Here is a 17862-nt window from a genome sequence, read left to right on the forward strand (position 1 = left end):
ACGTGTTATTTCATAAAGTCAATAATAATATAAAAAATGTATTACTAGAACAGTTATTGTTATCATAATAAAATTATTTCAGCAACAAAAACATTCAATCTTCCACATATATATTAACAGATTTGTAATTCCATGTATAGTGTTTACGTAAGAGCCATATGGAATATACTGGATGCATAAAAAGGCGTTATAAATCAGACACTTTTGCATATGGCAATGGTTTAAAAAAAGTACAGACTGAAAGCAAGTTTCTGAGACATAATGTAGGAAAAAGGAGGTCGACAGATGCTATGCAATGAAAAAAAAACTATACTTAATGGAAAAATAATTAAAAAGCCTTGTGAGGCCTAATGGGATATTCAACTCAAACATTAATTGTCCTAAATATGAAACAGCAGCATCTGAACAAGAAATCTGAAGGGACATAACAATCAAAATTAAAATGTTTATTGTTAAGATACAGAAGGCAATTTCAAGAGCTGTTCTATTTAGCTAGCTTGTGATTGGTGGCTCCGCACATAGGCGTCTAGTCACTGTCTCACCAGATGCATTCAGCTAGGTCAAAGTTTGTGGGGGTTAAGCACAGTGTAATAATAAAATGTTCTCAGATTTTAGAGCGGTTTTGTTTTGCACTTTTATGTCCATTTAAAAAGGGACAACATAGTTAAAATTAAACTTTCAGGAATCAGATAGGGCCTGTAATTTTAAACAACTTTCCAATATCATCAAATTTGCTTTGTTCTCTTGTTGTTCTTAGTTGAAAGCTAAGACTAGGTAGGCTCATATGCTAATTTCTAAGCCGTTGAAGGCCACCTCTTATCTGAACGCATGAACGTTTTTCACAGGGCATTAGTTCATGTGTGCCATATAGATAACATTGTGCTTACGCCCGTGGAGTTACTTATGAGAGGGCACTGCTTGGCTAAAATGTTAGTCTGTCAAAATAACTAAAATAAGGGGGAAGTCCAGAGTGCAGAGGTTTAAGTACAAGGTAATTGCAGAGGTAAAAAGCATATTAATATAACAGTGTTGGTTATGCAATATTGGGGAATGAGTAATAAATGGATTTTCTATCTTTTTAAACAATAAAAATTCTGGAGTAGACTGTCCCTTTAAGTGATACCAGGAATAATTTGTTAAAGGGACATAAGACACAACATTTTTCTTTCATGAATTAGATAGAGTATGCAACTTTAAACACCTTTCTAAATATTTTTTTTTAATCAAACCATTTTCATTCTTTTGGTATCCTTTGTTGAAGAAGCAGCAATGCATTGCTGGGACCTAGCTGAACGCATCGGGAGAGCCAATAATAAGAGGCATATATGTACAGCCACCAATGAACAGCTAGCTCCCAGTAGTGCTTTGCTGCTCCTTAGCCTACCTATGTATGCTTTTCAACAAAGGATCAAACATAATAGGAGAGCATGGGGAGCTGGATTACTTTTACATAATAGAGATCCCAGTGCTCAGCTATTTTTTTTATTCATTGCCAGTATCAATGGGTTGAGCTCTTAATCTGGCTACCCTGTTTCTATGGTGGTGCTGTTCTAGCCGAGTCCTAGGTGGCTTGGTATGAGAAGCGATTGGTGTAATTTATGTCAAATACATCCACATAACAAGTATTAGTGAGCTGCTGGGGATATCTGCCTGTTAGATATTGTCCTTGATCAACGTGGTGAATGTACATGGTGAGGCTCGCACAAATGGATTTAGGTGCTGGAGCCTCCATTGATGAATGATATCAGGATTCAAGCGGAAGTAGCCGAGTCCCAAGATGGGGAGTACTGGGAGCAGTGATTGCAATGTTGGAGGTCTAACTTTCAAGAATGTGTTGTCCGCATGCCATACCACAAAGTGGATTTACCAATATATATATTTTTTAGATTTTCTTTCAACAAAGGATACCAAAAGAACCAAGCAAATTAGTTAAAGGGACAGTTCACCCAAACATTTTCTCCCATTTAAATTGCTCCCAATTATCCATTTTACCTGCTGGAGTGTATTAAATTTGTCCATTGTTCTCTCTATGTATTGAGCTTTGGTTTTCTAGACAAATATAAGATGAGGAAGCCTGTGTGTGTACACAAAGTGATAACATAATAAGATCTGATATTACCTGAAGCTCAACCCACTGTAATAGGCTGTGGTTTAAAAGCACAAAACCAGCTATTTCATATACACAAATAAACCTGAAATGCAATTTCTCATACATTTTATACTCTGTAGCTGGTATAACAAGTCATTGAAAATACATTAACATAAATTTTACAGTGTACTGTCCCTTTAACAGAAGTAAATAGTAAAGTTGTTTAAAACTGCATGCTCTATCTAAATTGTGAAAGTTTAATTTTGACTTTACAGTCCCTTTAAATAAAGCTAAAAGCATCACATTAGCATTGTGTATTCAAAAGAAGGAATAAAACACAAGAAATAAACAGGCGATACCTTTAACCGCTAACTAATAGGAAATACATTTGCAAGTTTTCAGAAAAATGAGGTCCCTTCATTAGTTCCTATGACAAAGCAATCTCAGTGTCCTAGAAGCCTGAAAACGTATTTTTTTATTAGTTGGCCAGTAAAAGTATATCCTATTTATCGCTTTGGTTATTTATTTATGCTTTTTTTGCAAAAGGATTTTGCTTTCTTTAAAAACAATAAAAATAAATAAATAAAGTAGCAACAAAGAAAAAGGTCTTAAACATAATTTTAAAAGAATAGAAGCGTCTTGGTTGTTTTAGTGCAGTTTACCATTCCTTCATACCTGTAAAAGTTTAGTGCATGTTCCTCCATTTTTCTGCAGTGCCGCTTAAGGCGATGACAATATTTCCACTGCTGGAAGGTGCGGGGCAGCAAGGATTTCGCATAGTGTCTGTCTGCAGTGCTGCGCGATGCCTGAAGCACAAACACACAGTTACTCCCTTGACACAAAAAAGTGGTAGTGAGGGTGGAAAAGTTTACCCACCTGCTTTAGTTTCCTCTTTTCTCTGTACATTAACCATGTGCTAAAGCATTTCTGCATCAGAACGGATCTGCAGGAAAATAGCATATTAGATCATTATCACTTTATGGAAAGGTTTAAAACTAAACGGTAGCCAGTGACAAGACAAAGGCCTAGATTCATTAACTCTTGTGAGGCCTGGTTGCTAAGACAAAATAATGTTCTAAATTGTGTTTCATTAGTGGGTGTTGCTTCCATTAACACATAGTTGTGTGAGGTGCTAAGGACAAGATCTCACACATCAAACAAGAACTGTGTGGGGGAAAAAAACACTTATTACAACCACAATACTTTGCAAAACAGTTTCTGTGAATGTTTGTAATTGTAAAATATACGTTTCTTCTGTTATGTAAAAGTCACAGTCTCCAGGGGCGTTCTAGAGGTGTGGTCAGGATTTCATAAAGACTCCTGTAGAGTATGTAGTCTAGCGGTTGTGTCTTGCTATTTCACAACTTGATTGTCTTCTTGTCATTTCATACTTTTATTTTCTTTATTTTATTATGCATAACTACACATTTTATATTTATATATACATATATATATATATATATATATATATATATATATATATATATATATATATATATATATATATATATATATATATATAAATCTTGAAATGCTGTCCCTTTAAGAGATTGATACTACTCCATTGGTTACAATGGAGAGTGACTTGCAACTTGCAATGAGGATCAGCAAACATTTATGAATTCTGCAATTTTGACACATTGTTCAGAGAGATATGAATTTGACAAATGATTTTTTTTATTAAATCTAGTATGTATATATCAGGCCTGATTTTCTTCTGTGAATTGCTGCATGTGACCAAGGCTCCAGTGGGAGCTGAAACGTTATGCTACTTTGGCATTAAAGGAAGGTGTTTTTTCTAATCTTGTGTGCTGGCTTTTTTTGCGGGGGACTATACGGATCACCACCAGGTCTTGTCCTTGTGCAATACATATCCTTGTATCTATTTACTGTCCGTGCACTGAGTGGTTACAAGGTTGGCGAGTGCTGATCTTTCTTTATATATATATATATATATATATATATATATATATATATATATATATATATATATAGATATATATATAGATATATATAGATAGAGAGAGAGAGAGAGAGAGAGAGAGAGAGAGAGTAGTGGTAGAGATGGAGGGCACTCACAGGACTTGTATCAATAAGTAACTTTTATTATGCTGATTACATTAATACAGTGTCAACGTTTCGGCCTTTTCTAAGGCCTTCTTCAAGACAAATTCATAGTCTAAAAACATAAACAAAAAACATACGATAAAATACGTGACCAACAAAGTGTAATGTCCATATATACACCAAAGTGTGGCCCTCCACCAGAGAAAACCATCAATTCCCAAGAATAAAAATTAAAATAAAAACTTCTGAAAGTCATCCAACTGCTGAGGGAGAAGTAAGACAAGGTAAGTGTACCATAGAAAAAAAGAGGACAGAGAAAGAAAGAAGAGATGTGACTGGAAATGAGACAAACTGAGCCACTACTGGACCCACCGTGGTCAACATGAAGCAACATTCTCACGAATCAACAGTGTACCGTCATACACCTGGTGGCGGGCCTATATCACTACTATCCATACTCAGAATCTTAGAATCATAATAGTAATACTACTGACAGTAATTGGTCTAGTCAACTCTGAGCCAGAATGGGTCATCACCTCAAGTTAGATATCCAGGTATACAAGCAGGTAGACATACACAATCCAAGGTGCGAGCATTGTCTATACAGTAGTAACATCCCTTACTCCCCTAGATTCATCCATGCTAAGGGTTATATATGGCAGCACTTCGATAAAGAAAATAATCAACCATATATTCACAGAAAGAAACAATTTGACAAAACCCATAACGTGCGCCATGTCCTCAGCCCCTCATCCTACAGGGGATGATGATAAAACATAGAGCTGTATCAAAGTGGACGCTATCTCAGGCCCACCCACACTATTATCATGTACAATCCACACCCACATCAGTCGTCACATCCCAACCGTTGTTATATAGATTAATATCGCAACGGTGACTGTTAGCTAAGGGGCCATATTGTAAACACTGAGAGGGATACCTCAGAGCCAGATAACCGCAAGCTGTGCAACAGCAGCAGAAAGCCAAACTTACCCACACAGACTACGTGCCTCACAGTTGGAAGCATCAATATTCAAATATACAGGACAGAAAGTGAATATTCTGATACTCCCCCAGACAGCTGGTGGGCCATACAAAACAGAGATAAGCTGACTAACCCTGGTCACTCTCATATATGCGTCTTATACCTAGTGCAGAACTATTATACAAAAATAAAACTGAAGCGTGTCTAGTCTTTCAACTCCGCAGAGAATTATGCCTTGATATACTAGCGCGTCAGTGACACAGTTAAATTCTTTTACAAAACATCAACACACAGATGCATTCCAGTCGACACGCAATCAAACTTATCCTCAAAGAAAACAACAGTTTGCATAGGGAGTTCAAGAGCCGCAACATGAGCCATAACCCCTCATACCTTAAATCGTGCGGAATGCACTGTCAGCGGCGTACTCCCAGAGTATAGTGAATGGAAAACTACCGCGAACCCAGCCTTTAAAAAGCCGTGCCCGCCATCTGCATGAGCCAATCACGGCACCAGCCGCTGACACACCTCAATTAGTAGTGCGCCCGGTACAGCCCTGCAACCAACCTTCATAAGCCTGCCAGCACTCGGTCCTGGTATAATGCCCTACTCAGATACCAAACTATGATAGTGTTCCATCAGGCAGTATGTCCAAACATAAACAATGCGTGTACATAACTCCATTGCATAACCACTCAAAAAGTGATGTCTCCACAAAATAGAACTACTCTAATTGGGATATCTCCCCTAGGAAAAGATACAGAGAGAGCCAAGGCATAACAATCAACAAGAAAATAGACCACTAAAGGCGGAATAAAAACCTTACATATTGCTTCTGAAATACACAGTGCTAATCCGGTACCAGAGTGTAAAAGTGATCCAACAACACTACTAGTGTATCTCCTCATGTGCAATGCGAGGACACCACGCAGATGTACAGAGTGCCACAATAGGGATGCCACAGGCGACAAAAGATATTTCAGAGAACAAAGCCATGCAAGTAACAAGATTGTTGCAAGCATTTAACGGGGAATATAACCACTGTACATTATTACCCATATCCAAGGTGGGCGTGCTAGACCCTCAAAGTAAATTATGTGTAACCTCCATAGCTGAATACCACTGTACCCACGTCTGTGGGTTAAGCAATATCCATACGCACATGTATCCATACGCCTATGTATCCACCTAGCCTCATTTCTGAGGAGTTCTGAGTTCCTGTCACCCCCTCGTTTCAAAGGGGCAACCCTATCAATGAGCATAGCCCTAAGGGTGGATACTGCGTGTCGTTGTTCAAGAAAATGTCTCGCCACCGGTTGATCCGAGTGGCCGTCCTTCAGGGCTGCTCTAATGGCGCTCTTATGGTTAGCTAGCCTTTCCCAGAATGGGGTGATAGTTTTACCCACATAGAACAGTCCACACGGGCAAGACAGTAGGTAGACCACAAAATCAGATGTACAGGTCAGTCTATGCCTTATCACAAAGCTCTTATTAGTTGCTGGATGGTGGAACCTTTCACCCGTAATGAGAGAGCTGCAAGTCACGCAGCTCCCACACTTGTAACATCCATTCTTTAGAGGTTTTAACCAAGTTTTTTCCTTTTTGCATGGGTCGGTTTTCATTAAGAATGACTTGAGGCTTTGTCCACTTTTATGTACCACCCGGGGGGGGGGGGGGGGGGGTTCTTTAAACGGTAATTATTTGTCTCCACTTATCAGGGGCCAGTTCCTGTGGATCACTTTTCGTAGTGTGCCCGTAGCTGGAGTGTACTTTGTTACAATGTTCAGCGTCGATTCACTGGTGGTTGGGTCCTTAATCGACCCTCTAGTCATAAGACTACTCCGCTCCTGTTGCTTTATCTCTTCAAGTGTCTTTTGGACCATCGTGGGGTTATAGCCTCTGTTGAGGAATTTTGTTTTCATTTCCTCTAACTGGGACAACATCGTTTCTGGATTAGAATTGTTGCGCATGACACGCATCAGTTGGGACTTGACTATGCCTTTCATTAGTTGTGGCGGGTGGTAGCTAGTGAACTGTAGCAGTGTATTCCTATCAGTAGGCTTAGAATAGAGAGTTGTGTTCAACCTACACTCCCCTTCTACTTCGGATTTGAAAATGCACAAGTCTAAAAAATGTATTGACTCCTTGCTTATCTCATTCTAAAACTTGACCGGGGTCAGAGAGTCGTTGAGGATTTTAATCCATATCTCGAGTTCTACTGCTGTTCCACCCCAAATGACCAGCAGGTCATCTATATACCTGCGGTATAATAATACATTCGGATTGTTTAGGCTGAACACATATTTATCCTCAAACCACGCCATAAATAGGTTTGCGTAGGATGGGGCTAGACTAGACCCCATAGCCGTTCCTACCAGTTGGAGGTAAAAGTGTTCCTCAAATCGGAAATAATTGTGTGTCAGGCACATCATTAGCCAATCTAGTAGTATCTCAATAGGAGGACCTAAGTACTCATCAGACTTCCTCAAAGCCTGTCTTACAGCCTCTACACCCAGGTCGTGTGGGATGATGGTGTAGAGGCTGTTGACGTCAAGCGTAACAAGGTAACAATCAGCAGGGAAGGAGCTGTCTTGGAGCAGGTTGATCAGTTGTATTGAGTCTTGCAGGAAAGCCCTCGTGCCTTTTACGATATCCTGTAAATGAAAGTCAATGTACTTTGCCAGGTTCTGGAACAAAGATCCCACAGCAGATACTATTGGTCGCCCAGGTGGTTTAGATGCATCCTTATGGATCTTTGGGATAGTGTAGATAATTGGGTGCCTAGGAAACTCTGGAATCAAAAAGTCACAGTGTTTGCTCAATGTATCCATTATTTAAGGCAAAAGATAAGATGTCTTCTAATTTTCTTTTATACATCATTGTAGGATTAGCTGGTAACCTTTTATAGGTGACGGTATCACTCAATTGTTCCAGTAGTTCGTGTCTGTAGTATTGATAGTCGAGCACCACAATGGCACCCCCCTTGTCCGCCGGTCTGATGACTATAGAGTCATCTTTCTTTAGTCTTTGTAAGGATGCCCATTCTTGTTTTTCTAGATTAGTTCTGCAGGTACCCATATCATTGAGCTCATTGTTGATTTCCCGGGAACATTCATTGGTGAATGTCTTGATAGTTGGGTGTTCTTAGGTTCAAACCCAGATCTAGTTACAAACCTTCTTTCATTATCAAATGGTAATGAGTTCTTAAAATGGTTCTTTACTTTTAAAGTTCTTTGCAAGCGGTGTATGTCGACTAAGTTATCAAAGACATCCACTCGTGGAGTGGGAACATAGCTTAAACCCTTGCTGAGTAGTTTTATTTCATCATCAATAGGTCTCTTGCTTATGTTGATTACCACACTTTCCGTCTCCATTAGTTTCTTCGCTGTCTTCTTCCACCACCCACTTCGTCTGACGTACGGCCTGCGTCTTGTGCGGGCTGGTTGCCGTTTTTTGCCGGTAATGTTTTTTTTTTCTGTGATCTTGTCTGTACCTGCGTCTGTTGTTTCACAGCATTCGGGTTGCTAGTAGAAGATTCAGCTTCACTGGAGTCACCCCCACTCATGTCGACAGTATTGGCCAGTGCCCGGGGTCTGCGTTCATTTCGTCTTTGTCTGAAGGGGGCATTTCTACCTGACAGCCACTGATAAACTCTTCTTTCGCGATAGTCTGTCTCGACAGTCGCCATTTTCTTATATTTGAAATTGATCAGATCTTTTCTGTATTTGTCCACTTGTGATGCCAGCTTGCCCAACCAGTCCTCATCTTCATCATCCTTCAGCACATGCTCTTTGTCCTTCTGTACGGTATCTAATTCATCAGCAACTGATACCTTAAGTCTTGCAACCTCCTCTATGACGAGCAGTATCCAGTCGAAAGAACACTTATTGGCAATCTGGCACCATTTTCGACAAAATTCAGTGTTACTCCTGCCGATAGTGGGAGAGTTCTTGACTCTAAACCCCCGCGGGATCATCTTCCTTTTGTAATAGTCAGTGAGATAACTGACATGGAGTCGGTAGTCCACTTCTTTTCTTTTAAGACTTAGTAACTTATAATATACGTTGATGGGTACCTCATCAATACCATCTGGTTCACATAATTGTAGTATCCTAGCCACATCATCATCAGTAAAAGCGAATGTAGCCTCCTCTTCCCTGTCGGTACCCGGCTAGAGGGTTGGGTATTGTACACCAGATCTTCCATCACGAACGGTATCCAGTTGGTATCAGAGAATCAAGACAAATAAAGAGTATAGTAAAGCAGTAAGCTGATCCCTGGTCAGGCTAATGTTCTTATTCAGATAGTGATTTAAAAACAACAGTTCAAGGGAGCAGGGTGAGACACAAAGCCCATATGGTGTACTTGGTACTCCTAGTAAGGGGGGTGCATAGGAACAGTTCTTTAAAGATATATGTATTGTAGCCGGTGGCCTAGCACTCCTTCCACATCAATGTTGCCAATGCCTGGGTGCTATCCTCAAGTGGTATGTATAGAGTAGTTTTAGAGATGGAGGGCACTCACAGGACTTGTATCAATAAGTAACTTTTATTATGCTAATTACATTAATACAGTGTCGATGTTTCGGCCTTTTCTAAGGCCTTCTTCAAGACAAATTCATAGTCTAAAAACAAACAAAAAACATACGATAAAATACGTGACCAACAAAGTGTAGTGTCCATATATACACCAAAGTGTGGCCCTCCACCAGAGAAAACCATCAATTCCCAAGAATAAAAATTAAAATAAAAACTTCTGAAGAAGTAAGGAAGCCAGGTCATCCAACTGCTGAGGGAGAAGTAAGACAAGGTAAGTGTACCATAGAAAAAAAGAGGACAGAGAAAGAAAGAAGAGATGTGACTGGAAATGAGACAAACTGAGCCACTACTGGACCCACCGAGGTCAACATGAAGAAAAACAAGAATGGGCAGCCTTACAAAGACTAAAGAAAGATGACTCTATAGTCATCAGACCGGCAGACAAGGGGGGTGCCATTGTGGTGCTCGACTATCAATACTACAGACACGAACTACTGGAACAATTGAGTGATACCGTCACCTATAAAAGCTTACCAGCTAATCCTACAATGATGTATAAAAGAAAATTAGAAGACATCTTATCTTTTGCCTTAAATAATGGATACATTGAGCAAACACTGTGACTTTTTGATTCCAGAGTTTCCCAGGCACCCAATTATCTACACTATCCCAAAGATCCATAAGGATGCATCTAAACCACCTGGGCGACCAATAGTATCTGCTGTGGGATCTTTGTTCCAGAACCTGGCGAAGTACATTGACTTTCATTTACAGGATATCGTAAAAGGCACGAGGGCTTTCCTGCAAGACTCAATACAACTGATCAACCTGCTCCAAGACAGCTCCTTCCCTGCTGATTGTTACCTTGTTACGCTTGACGTCAACAGCCTCTACACCATCATCCCACACGACCTGGGTGTAGAGGCTGTAAGACAGGCTTTGAGGAAGTCTGATGAGTACTTAGGTCCTCCTATTGAGATACTACTAGATTGGCTAATGATGTGCGTGAAACACAATTATTTCCGATCTGAGGAACACTTTTACCTCCAACTGGTAGGAACGGCTATGGGGTCTAGTCTAGCCCCATCCTACACAAACCTATTTATGGCGTGGTTTGAGGATAAATATGTGTTCAGCCTAAACAACCCGAATGTATTATTATGCCGCAGGAATGAGATAAGCAAGGAGTCGATACATTTTTTAGACTTGTGCATTTTCAAATCCGAAGTAGAAGGGGAGTGTAGGTTGAACACAACTCTCTATTCTAAGCCTACTGATAGGAATACACTGCTACAGTTCACTAGCTACCACCCGCCACAACTCATGAAAGGCATAGTCAAGTCCCAACTGATGCGTGTCATGCGCAACAATTCTAATCCAGAAACGATGTTGTCCCAGTTAGAGGAAATGAAAACAAAATTCCTCAACAGAGGCTATAACCCCACGATGGTCCAAAAGACACTTGAAGAGGTAAAGCAACAGGAGCGGAGTAGTCTTATGACTAGAGGGTCGATTAAGGACCCAACCACCAGTGAATCGACGCTGAACATTGTAACAAAGTACACTCCAGCTACGGGCAAACTACGAAAAGTGATCCACAGGAACTGGCCCCTGATAAGTGGAGACAAATCATTACCGTTTAAAGAACCCCCCCAGGGTGGTACATAAAAGTGGAGGAAGCCTCAAGTCATTCTTAATGAAAACCGACCCATGGAAAAAGGAAAAAACTTGGTTAAAACCTCTAAAGAATGGATGTTACAAGTGTGGGAGCTGCGTGACTTGCAGCTCTCTCATTACGGGTGAAAGGTTCCACCATCCAGCAACTAATAAGAGCTTTGTGATAAGGCATAGACTGACCTGTACATCTGATTTTGTGGTCTACCTACTGTCTTGCCCGTGTGGACTGTTCTATGTGGGTAAAACTATCACCCCATTCTGGGAAAGGCTAGCTAACCATAAGAGCGCCATTAGAGCAGCCCTGAAGGACGGCCACTCGGATCAACCCGTGGCGAGACATTTTCTTGAACAACGACACGCAGTATCCACCCTTAGGGCTATGCTCATTGATAGGGTTGCCCCTTTGAAACGAGGGGGTGACAGGAACTCAGAACTCCTCAGAAACGAGGCTAGGTGGATACATAGGCTGAACACTCTGACTCCTAATGGTTTAAATGCTAGCATCGGTTACGCTCTATTTTTCTGACTGTCTGATTGTAATTGACATTTATTCCCTTTTTATCAACAAATCTGCTATGTCTGGTTGTTCCATTGGCTCTTGTTAAGTGATTGCACCTTTATCTAATTGTCGGTCCCCTTGTTGGGAATCACTCCTTATTTAAATTATACACCACATGGGTGGACTGTCAAATTGGCTTCCCTCTAAATATTTCTGAGACTATCTGGCTTGGTGCTCTGACTGGAGATTTGATTAGTGTCTTGTAGCTCTATTGTATGTGCGTATGGATATTGCTTAACCCACAGACGTGGGTACAGTGGTATTCAGCTATGGAGGTTACACATACTTTACTTTGAGGGTCTAGCACGCCCACCTTGGATATGGGTAATAATGTACAGTGGTTATATTCCCCGTTAAAGGCTTGCAACAATCTTGTTACTTGCATGGCTTTGTTCTCTGAAATATCTTTTGTCGCCTGTGGCATCCCTATTGTGGCACTCTGTACATCTGCGTGGTGTCCTCGCATTGCACATGAGGAGATACACTAGTAGTGTTGTTGGATCACTTTTACACTCTGGTACCGGATTAGCACTGTGTATTTCAGAAGCAATATGTAAGGTTTTTATTCCTCCTTTAGTGGTCTATTTTCTTGTTGATTGTTATGCCTTGGCTCTCTCTGTATCTTTTCCTAGGGGAGACATCCCAATTAGAGTAGTTCTGTTTTGTGGAGACATCACTTTTTGAGTGGTTATGCAATGGAGTTATGTACACGCATTGTTTATGTTTGGACATACTGCCTGATGGAACACTATCATAGTTTGGTATCTGAGTAGGGCATTATACCAGGACCGAGTGCTGGCAGGCTTATGAAGGTTGGTTGCAGGGCTGTACCGGGCACACTACTAATTGAGGTGTGTCAGCGGCTGGTGCCGTGATTGGCTCATGCAGATGGCGGGCACGGCTTTTTAAAGGCTGGGTTTGCGGTAGTTTTCCATTCACTATACTCTGGGAGTACGCCGCTGACAGTGCATTCCGCACGATTTAAGGTATGAGGGGTTATGGCTCATGTTGCGGCTCTTGAACTCCCTATGCAAACTGTTGTTTTCTTTGAGGATAAGTTTGATTGCGTGTCGACTGGAATGCATCTGTGTGTTGATGTTTTGTAAAAGAATTTAACTGTGTCACCGACGCGCTGGTATATCAAGGCATAATTCTCTGCGGGGTTGAAAGATAAGACACGCTTCCGTGTTATTTTTGTATAATAGCTCTGCACTAGGTATAAGACGCATATATGAGAGTGACCAGGGTTAGTCAGCTTATCTCTGTTTTGTATGGCCCACCAGCTGTCTGGGGGAGTATAAGAATAGGGATATGATACGCTCTGAACTGAGCGCTTGATTTTGTTTATGGTTGCTTAGCAACCTTGTATGAATAATTGGGTGATTAAGTGAACACGGGCAGGGACGTTGACGCTATGGGATTTTGATGAATTTTGAAGCATTATCTGCCGGTCTCTTGCTTATTGATATCTGTCTTCAGCAAAGACTTTTGGGTATGTTTACCATTCAGAGTATACTGGTTGCTAGGCAACCAAGTGTCAACAGTCCAAGGGCAGATTGAGTTCTCATCAGAGCGCATTATGATTTGTGCTGCCTATAGTTTCAGATTGAGATATTGAGATTGGTCAAAGCATTAACACAACCAAATATGTGAGATCCGTGTACCGCATTGATTTCTGCTGTAGCAGCGCCACACACATAGCTACAACATTGCATCCCTTTAGAGTATATCACAAATAAAGCGCATTAAACATCATACTCTATTCAAATAAATTAGTATCTTATAACCTCAAGATGATGCTGTGTGTTGGGGTATGTTATATTGTTTTTAATTTTAATTTTTTTCCCTTGGTAACCTTTTGACCCTCTAGGGCCTCTGTAAGGTCTCTCGCGCATGCGCAGTTGCGCTGAAGGGACGCCACACGCACTAGCAGGATCAGTACCAGGTAAAGCACATAAATTGTTTGTTCACTTGTTGTTTTGTAAGGTCTGAAGACGGTGGCAACACCGAAAACGTTCACCTAAAGTAAAGTTTTGTGATTAACACGGAGAGTGCCTTTCTTGCTTTATATATATATATATATATATATATATATATATATATATATATATATATATATATATATATATATATATATATATATATATATATATATATATATATATATATATATATATATATATATATATATATATATATATATATATATATATATAACATAATTTATGCTTACCTGATAAATTTATTTATCTTGTAGTGTATTCAGTCCACGGATCATCCATTACTTATGGGATATATTCCCTTCCCAACAGGAAGTTGCAAGAGGATCACCCCCAGCAGAGCTGCTATATAGCTCCTCCCCTCACATGTCATATCCAGTTATTCGACCGAAACAAGACAAGAAAGGAGAAACCATACGGTGCAGTGGTGACTGAAGTTTTAATTAAAATTTAGATCTGCCTTAAAAAGACAGGGCGGGCCGTGGACTGAATACACTACAAGAGAAATAAATTTATCGTTTAACTTAAACGGAAGGAACCACTGCCTGTAGAACCTCTCCCCCAAAAACAGCCTCCGAAGAAGCAAAAGTGTCAAATTTGTAAAATTTTGAAAAGGTGTGAAGCGAAGACCAAGTCGCAGCCTTGCAAATCTGTTCAACAGAGGCCTCATTCTTAAAGGCCCAGGTGGAAGCCACAGCTCTAGTGGAATGAGCTGTAATTCTTTCAGGAGGCTGCTGTCCAGCAGTCTCATAGGCTAAACGTATTATGCAAGAAGCCAAAAGGAAAGAGAGGTTGTCGAAGCTTTTTGACCTCTCCTCTGTCCAGAATAAACGACAAACAGGGAAGAAGTTTGACGAAAATCTTTAGTTGTCTGTAAATAGAACTTCAGGGCACGGACTACGTCTAGATTATGCAAAAGTCGTTCCTTCTTTGAAGAAGGATTAGGACATAATGATGGAACAACAATCTCCTGATTGATATTCCTGTTAGAAACTACCTTAGGTAAAAACCCAGGTTTAGTACGCAGAACTACCTTGTCTGAATGGAAAATCAGATAAGGAGAATCACAATGTAAGGCAGATAACTCAGAGACTCTTCGAGCCGAGGAAATAGCCATCAAAAACAGAACTTTCCAAGATAAAAGCTTAATATCAATGGAATGAAGGGGTTCAAACGGAACTCCTTGAAGTACCTTAAGAACCAAGTTTAAGCTCCACGGAGGAGCAACAGTTTTAAACACAGGCTTAATCCTAGCCAAAGCCTGACAAAAAGCCTGGACGTCTGGAACTTCTGCCAGACGCTTGTGTAAGAGAATAGACAGAGCAGAAATCTGTCCCTTTAACGAACTAGCAGATAAGCCCTTTTCTAAACCCTCTTGTAGAAAGGACAATATCCTGGGAATCCTAACCTTACTCCATGAGTAACTCTTGGATTCGCACCAATATAAGTATTTACGCCATATCTTATGGTAGATTTTTCTGCTAACAGGCTTCCGTGCCTGTATTAAGGTATCAATAACTGACTCCGAGAAGCCACGCTTTGATAGGATCAAGCGTTCAATCTCCATGCAGTCAACCTCAGAGAAATTAGATTTGGATGGTTGAAAGGACCTTGTATTAGAAGGTCCTGCCTCAGAGGCAGAGACCATGGTGGACAGGACGACATGTCCACTAGGTCTGCATACCAGGTCCTGCGTGGCCACGCAGGCGCTATCAGAATCACCGATGCTCTCTCCTGTTTGATCTTGGCAATCAGTCGAGGCAGCAGTGGAAACGGTGGAAACACATAAGCTATGTTGAAAACCCAAGGGGCTGCTAGAGCATCTATCAGCGCCGCTCCAGGGTCCCTGGACCTGGATCCGTAACGAGGAAGCTTGGCGTTCTGGCGAGACGCCATGAGATCCAGTTCTGGTTTGCCCCAACGATGAACCAGCTGAACGAACACCTCCGGATGAAGTTCCCACTCCCCCGGATTAAAAGTCTGGCGACTTAGAAAGTCCGCCTCCCAGTTCTCCACGCCTGGGATGTAAATCGCTGACAGGTGGCAAGAGTGAGACTCTGCCCAGCGAATTATCCTTGAGACTTCTAACATCGCTAGGGAACTCCTGGTTCCCCCTTGATGGTTGATGTAAGCCACAGTCGTGATGTTGTCCGACTGAAATCTGATGAACCTCAGTGTTGCTAACTGAGGCCAAGCCAGAAGAGCATTGAATATTGCTCTTAACTCCAGAATATTTATTGGGAGGAGTTTCTCCTCCTGAGTCCACGATCCCTGAGCCTTCAGGGAGTTCCAGACTGCGCCCCAACCTAGAAGGCTGGCATCTGTTGTTACAATCGTCCAATCTGGCCTGCGAAAGGCCATACCCTTGGACAGATGGACGCGAGAAACCCACCAGAGAAGAGAATCTCTGGTCTCTTGATCCAGATTTAGTAGAGGGGACAAATCTGAGTAATCCCCATTCCACTGACTTAGCATGCATAATTGCAGCGGTCTGAGATGCAGGCGCGCAAATGGCACTATGTCCATTGCCGCTACCATTAAGCCGATTACTTCCATGCACTGAGCCACTGACGGGCGTGGAATGGAATGAAGGACACGGCAAGCATTTAGAAGTTTTGATAACCTGGACTCCGTCAGGTAAATTTTCATCTCTACAGAATCTATAAGAGTCCCTAGGAAGGAGACTCTAGTGAGTGGTAATAGAGAACTCTTTTCCACGTTCACCTTCCACCCATGCGACCTCAGAAATGCCAGAACCATCTCTGTATGAGACTTGGCAATTTGAAAACTTGACGCCTGTATCAGAATGTCGTCTAGATACGGAACTACCGCTATGCCTCGCGGTCTTAGAACCGCCAGAAGTGAGCCCAGAACCTTTGTAAAAATTCTCGGGGCCGTAGCTAACCCGAAGGGAAGAGCTACAAACTGGTAATGCCTGTCTAGAATTGCAAATCTTAGGTACCGATAATGATCTTTGTGAATCGGTATGTGAAGGTAGGCATCCTTTAAGTCCACTGTGGTCATGTACTGACCCTCTTGGATCATGGGTAGGATGGTTCGAATAGTTTCCATTTTGAATGATGGAACTCTTAGGAATTTGTTTAAGATCTTTAGATCCAAGATTGGACTGAAGGTTCCCTCTTTCTTGGGGACCACAAACAGATTTGAGTAAAATCCTTGCCCTTGTTCCGTCCGCGGGACAGGGTGGATCACCCCCATTACTAGGAGGTCTTGTACACAGCGTAGGAATGCCTTTTTCTTTATCTGGTTTTCTGATAACCTTGATAGATGGAATCTCCCTCGAGGAGGAGAAGCTTTGAAGTCCAGAAGATATCCCTGAGATATGATCTCCAACGCCCAGGGATCCTGGACATCTCTTGCCCACGCCTGGGCGAAGAGAGAAAGTCTGCCCCCCACTAGATCCGTTTCCGGATAGGGGGCCATCCCTTCATGCTGTCTTAGGGGCAGTAGTAGGTTTTCTGGCCTGCTTGCCCTTGTTCCAGGACTGGTTAGTTTTCCAGGCCTGTCTGTAACGAGCAACAGTTCCTTCCTGTTTTGGAGCGGAGGAAGTTGATGCTGCTCCTGCCTTGAAGTTTCGAAAGGCACGAAAATTAGACTGCTTGGCCTTTGATTTGGCCCTGTCCTGAGGAAGAGTATGACCCTTACCTCCAGTAATGTCAGCGATAATTTCTTTCAAACCAGGCCCGAATAAGGTCTGCCCCTTGAAAGGAATATTAAGCAATTTAGATTTAGAAGTCACGTCAGCTGACCAGGATTTAAGCCATAGCGCTCTGCGCGCCTGGATGGCGAATCCGGAGTTCTTAGCCGTTAGTTTAGTTAAATGTACAATGGCATCAGAAACACATGCATTAGCTAGCTTAAGTGCTTTAAGCTTGTCCATAATTTCATCCAATGGAGCTGTGTGAATGGCCTCTTCTAGAGACTCA

At 41.5% G+C, this 17862-nt stretch overlaps 1 protein-coding gene across 2 annotated transcripts in view; it reads right to left on the bottom strand.

Annotated features, from left to right (window-relative positions):
• The window catches only part of SFI1 (SFI1 centrin binding protein), a 146190-nt gene that overhangs the window by 91152 nt on the left and 37176 nt on the right, over nucleotides 1-17862 (bottom strand). For both annotated transcript variants that reach the window (XM_053702014.1, XM_053702013.1), the window contains exons 13-14: nucleotides 2966-3032; nucleotides 2765-2895 (exon numbers count right to left, since the gene is read on the bottom strand). In XM_053702014.1, the coding sequence (XP_053557989.1) occupies nucleotides 2765-2895; nucleotides 2966-3032 (198 nt within the window). The remainder of the gene's footprint in view (nucleotides 1-2764; nucleotides 2896-2965; nucleotides 3033-17862) is intronic.

The sequence above is a fragment of the Bombina bombina genome, chromosome 2 (genome assembly GCF_027579735.1).
Source record: "Bombina bombina isolate aBomBom1 chromosome 2, aBomBom1.pri, whole genome shotgun sequence".
NCBI lineage: Eukaryota > Metazoa > Chordata > Amphibia > Anura > Bombinatoridae > Bombina > Bombina bombina.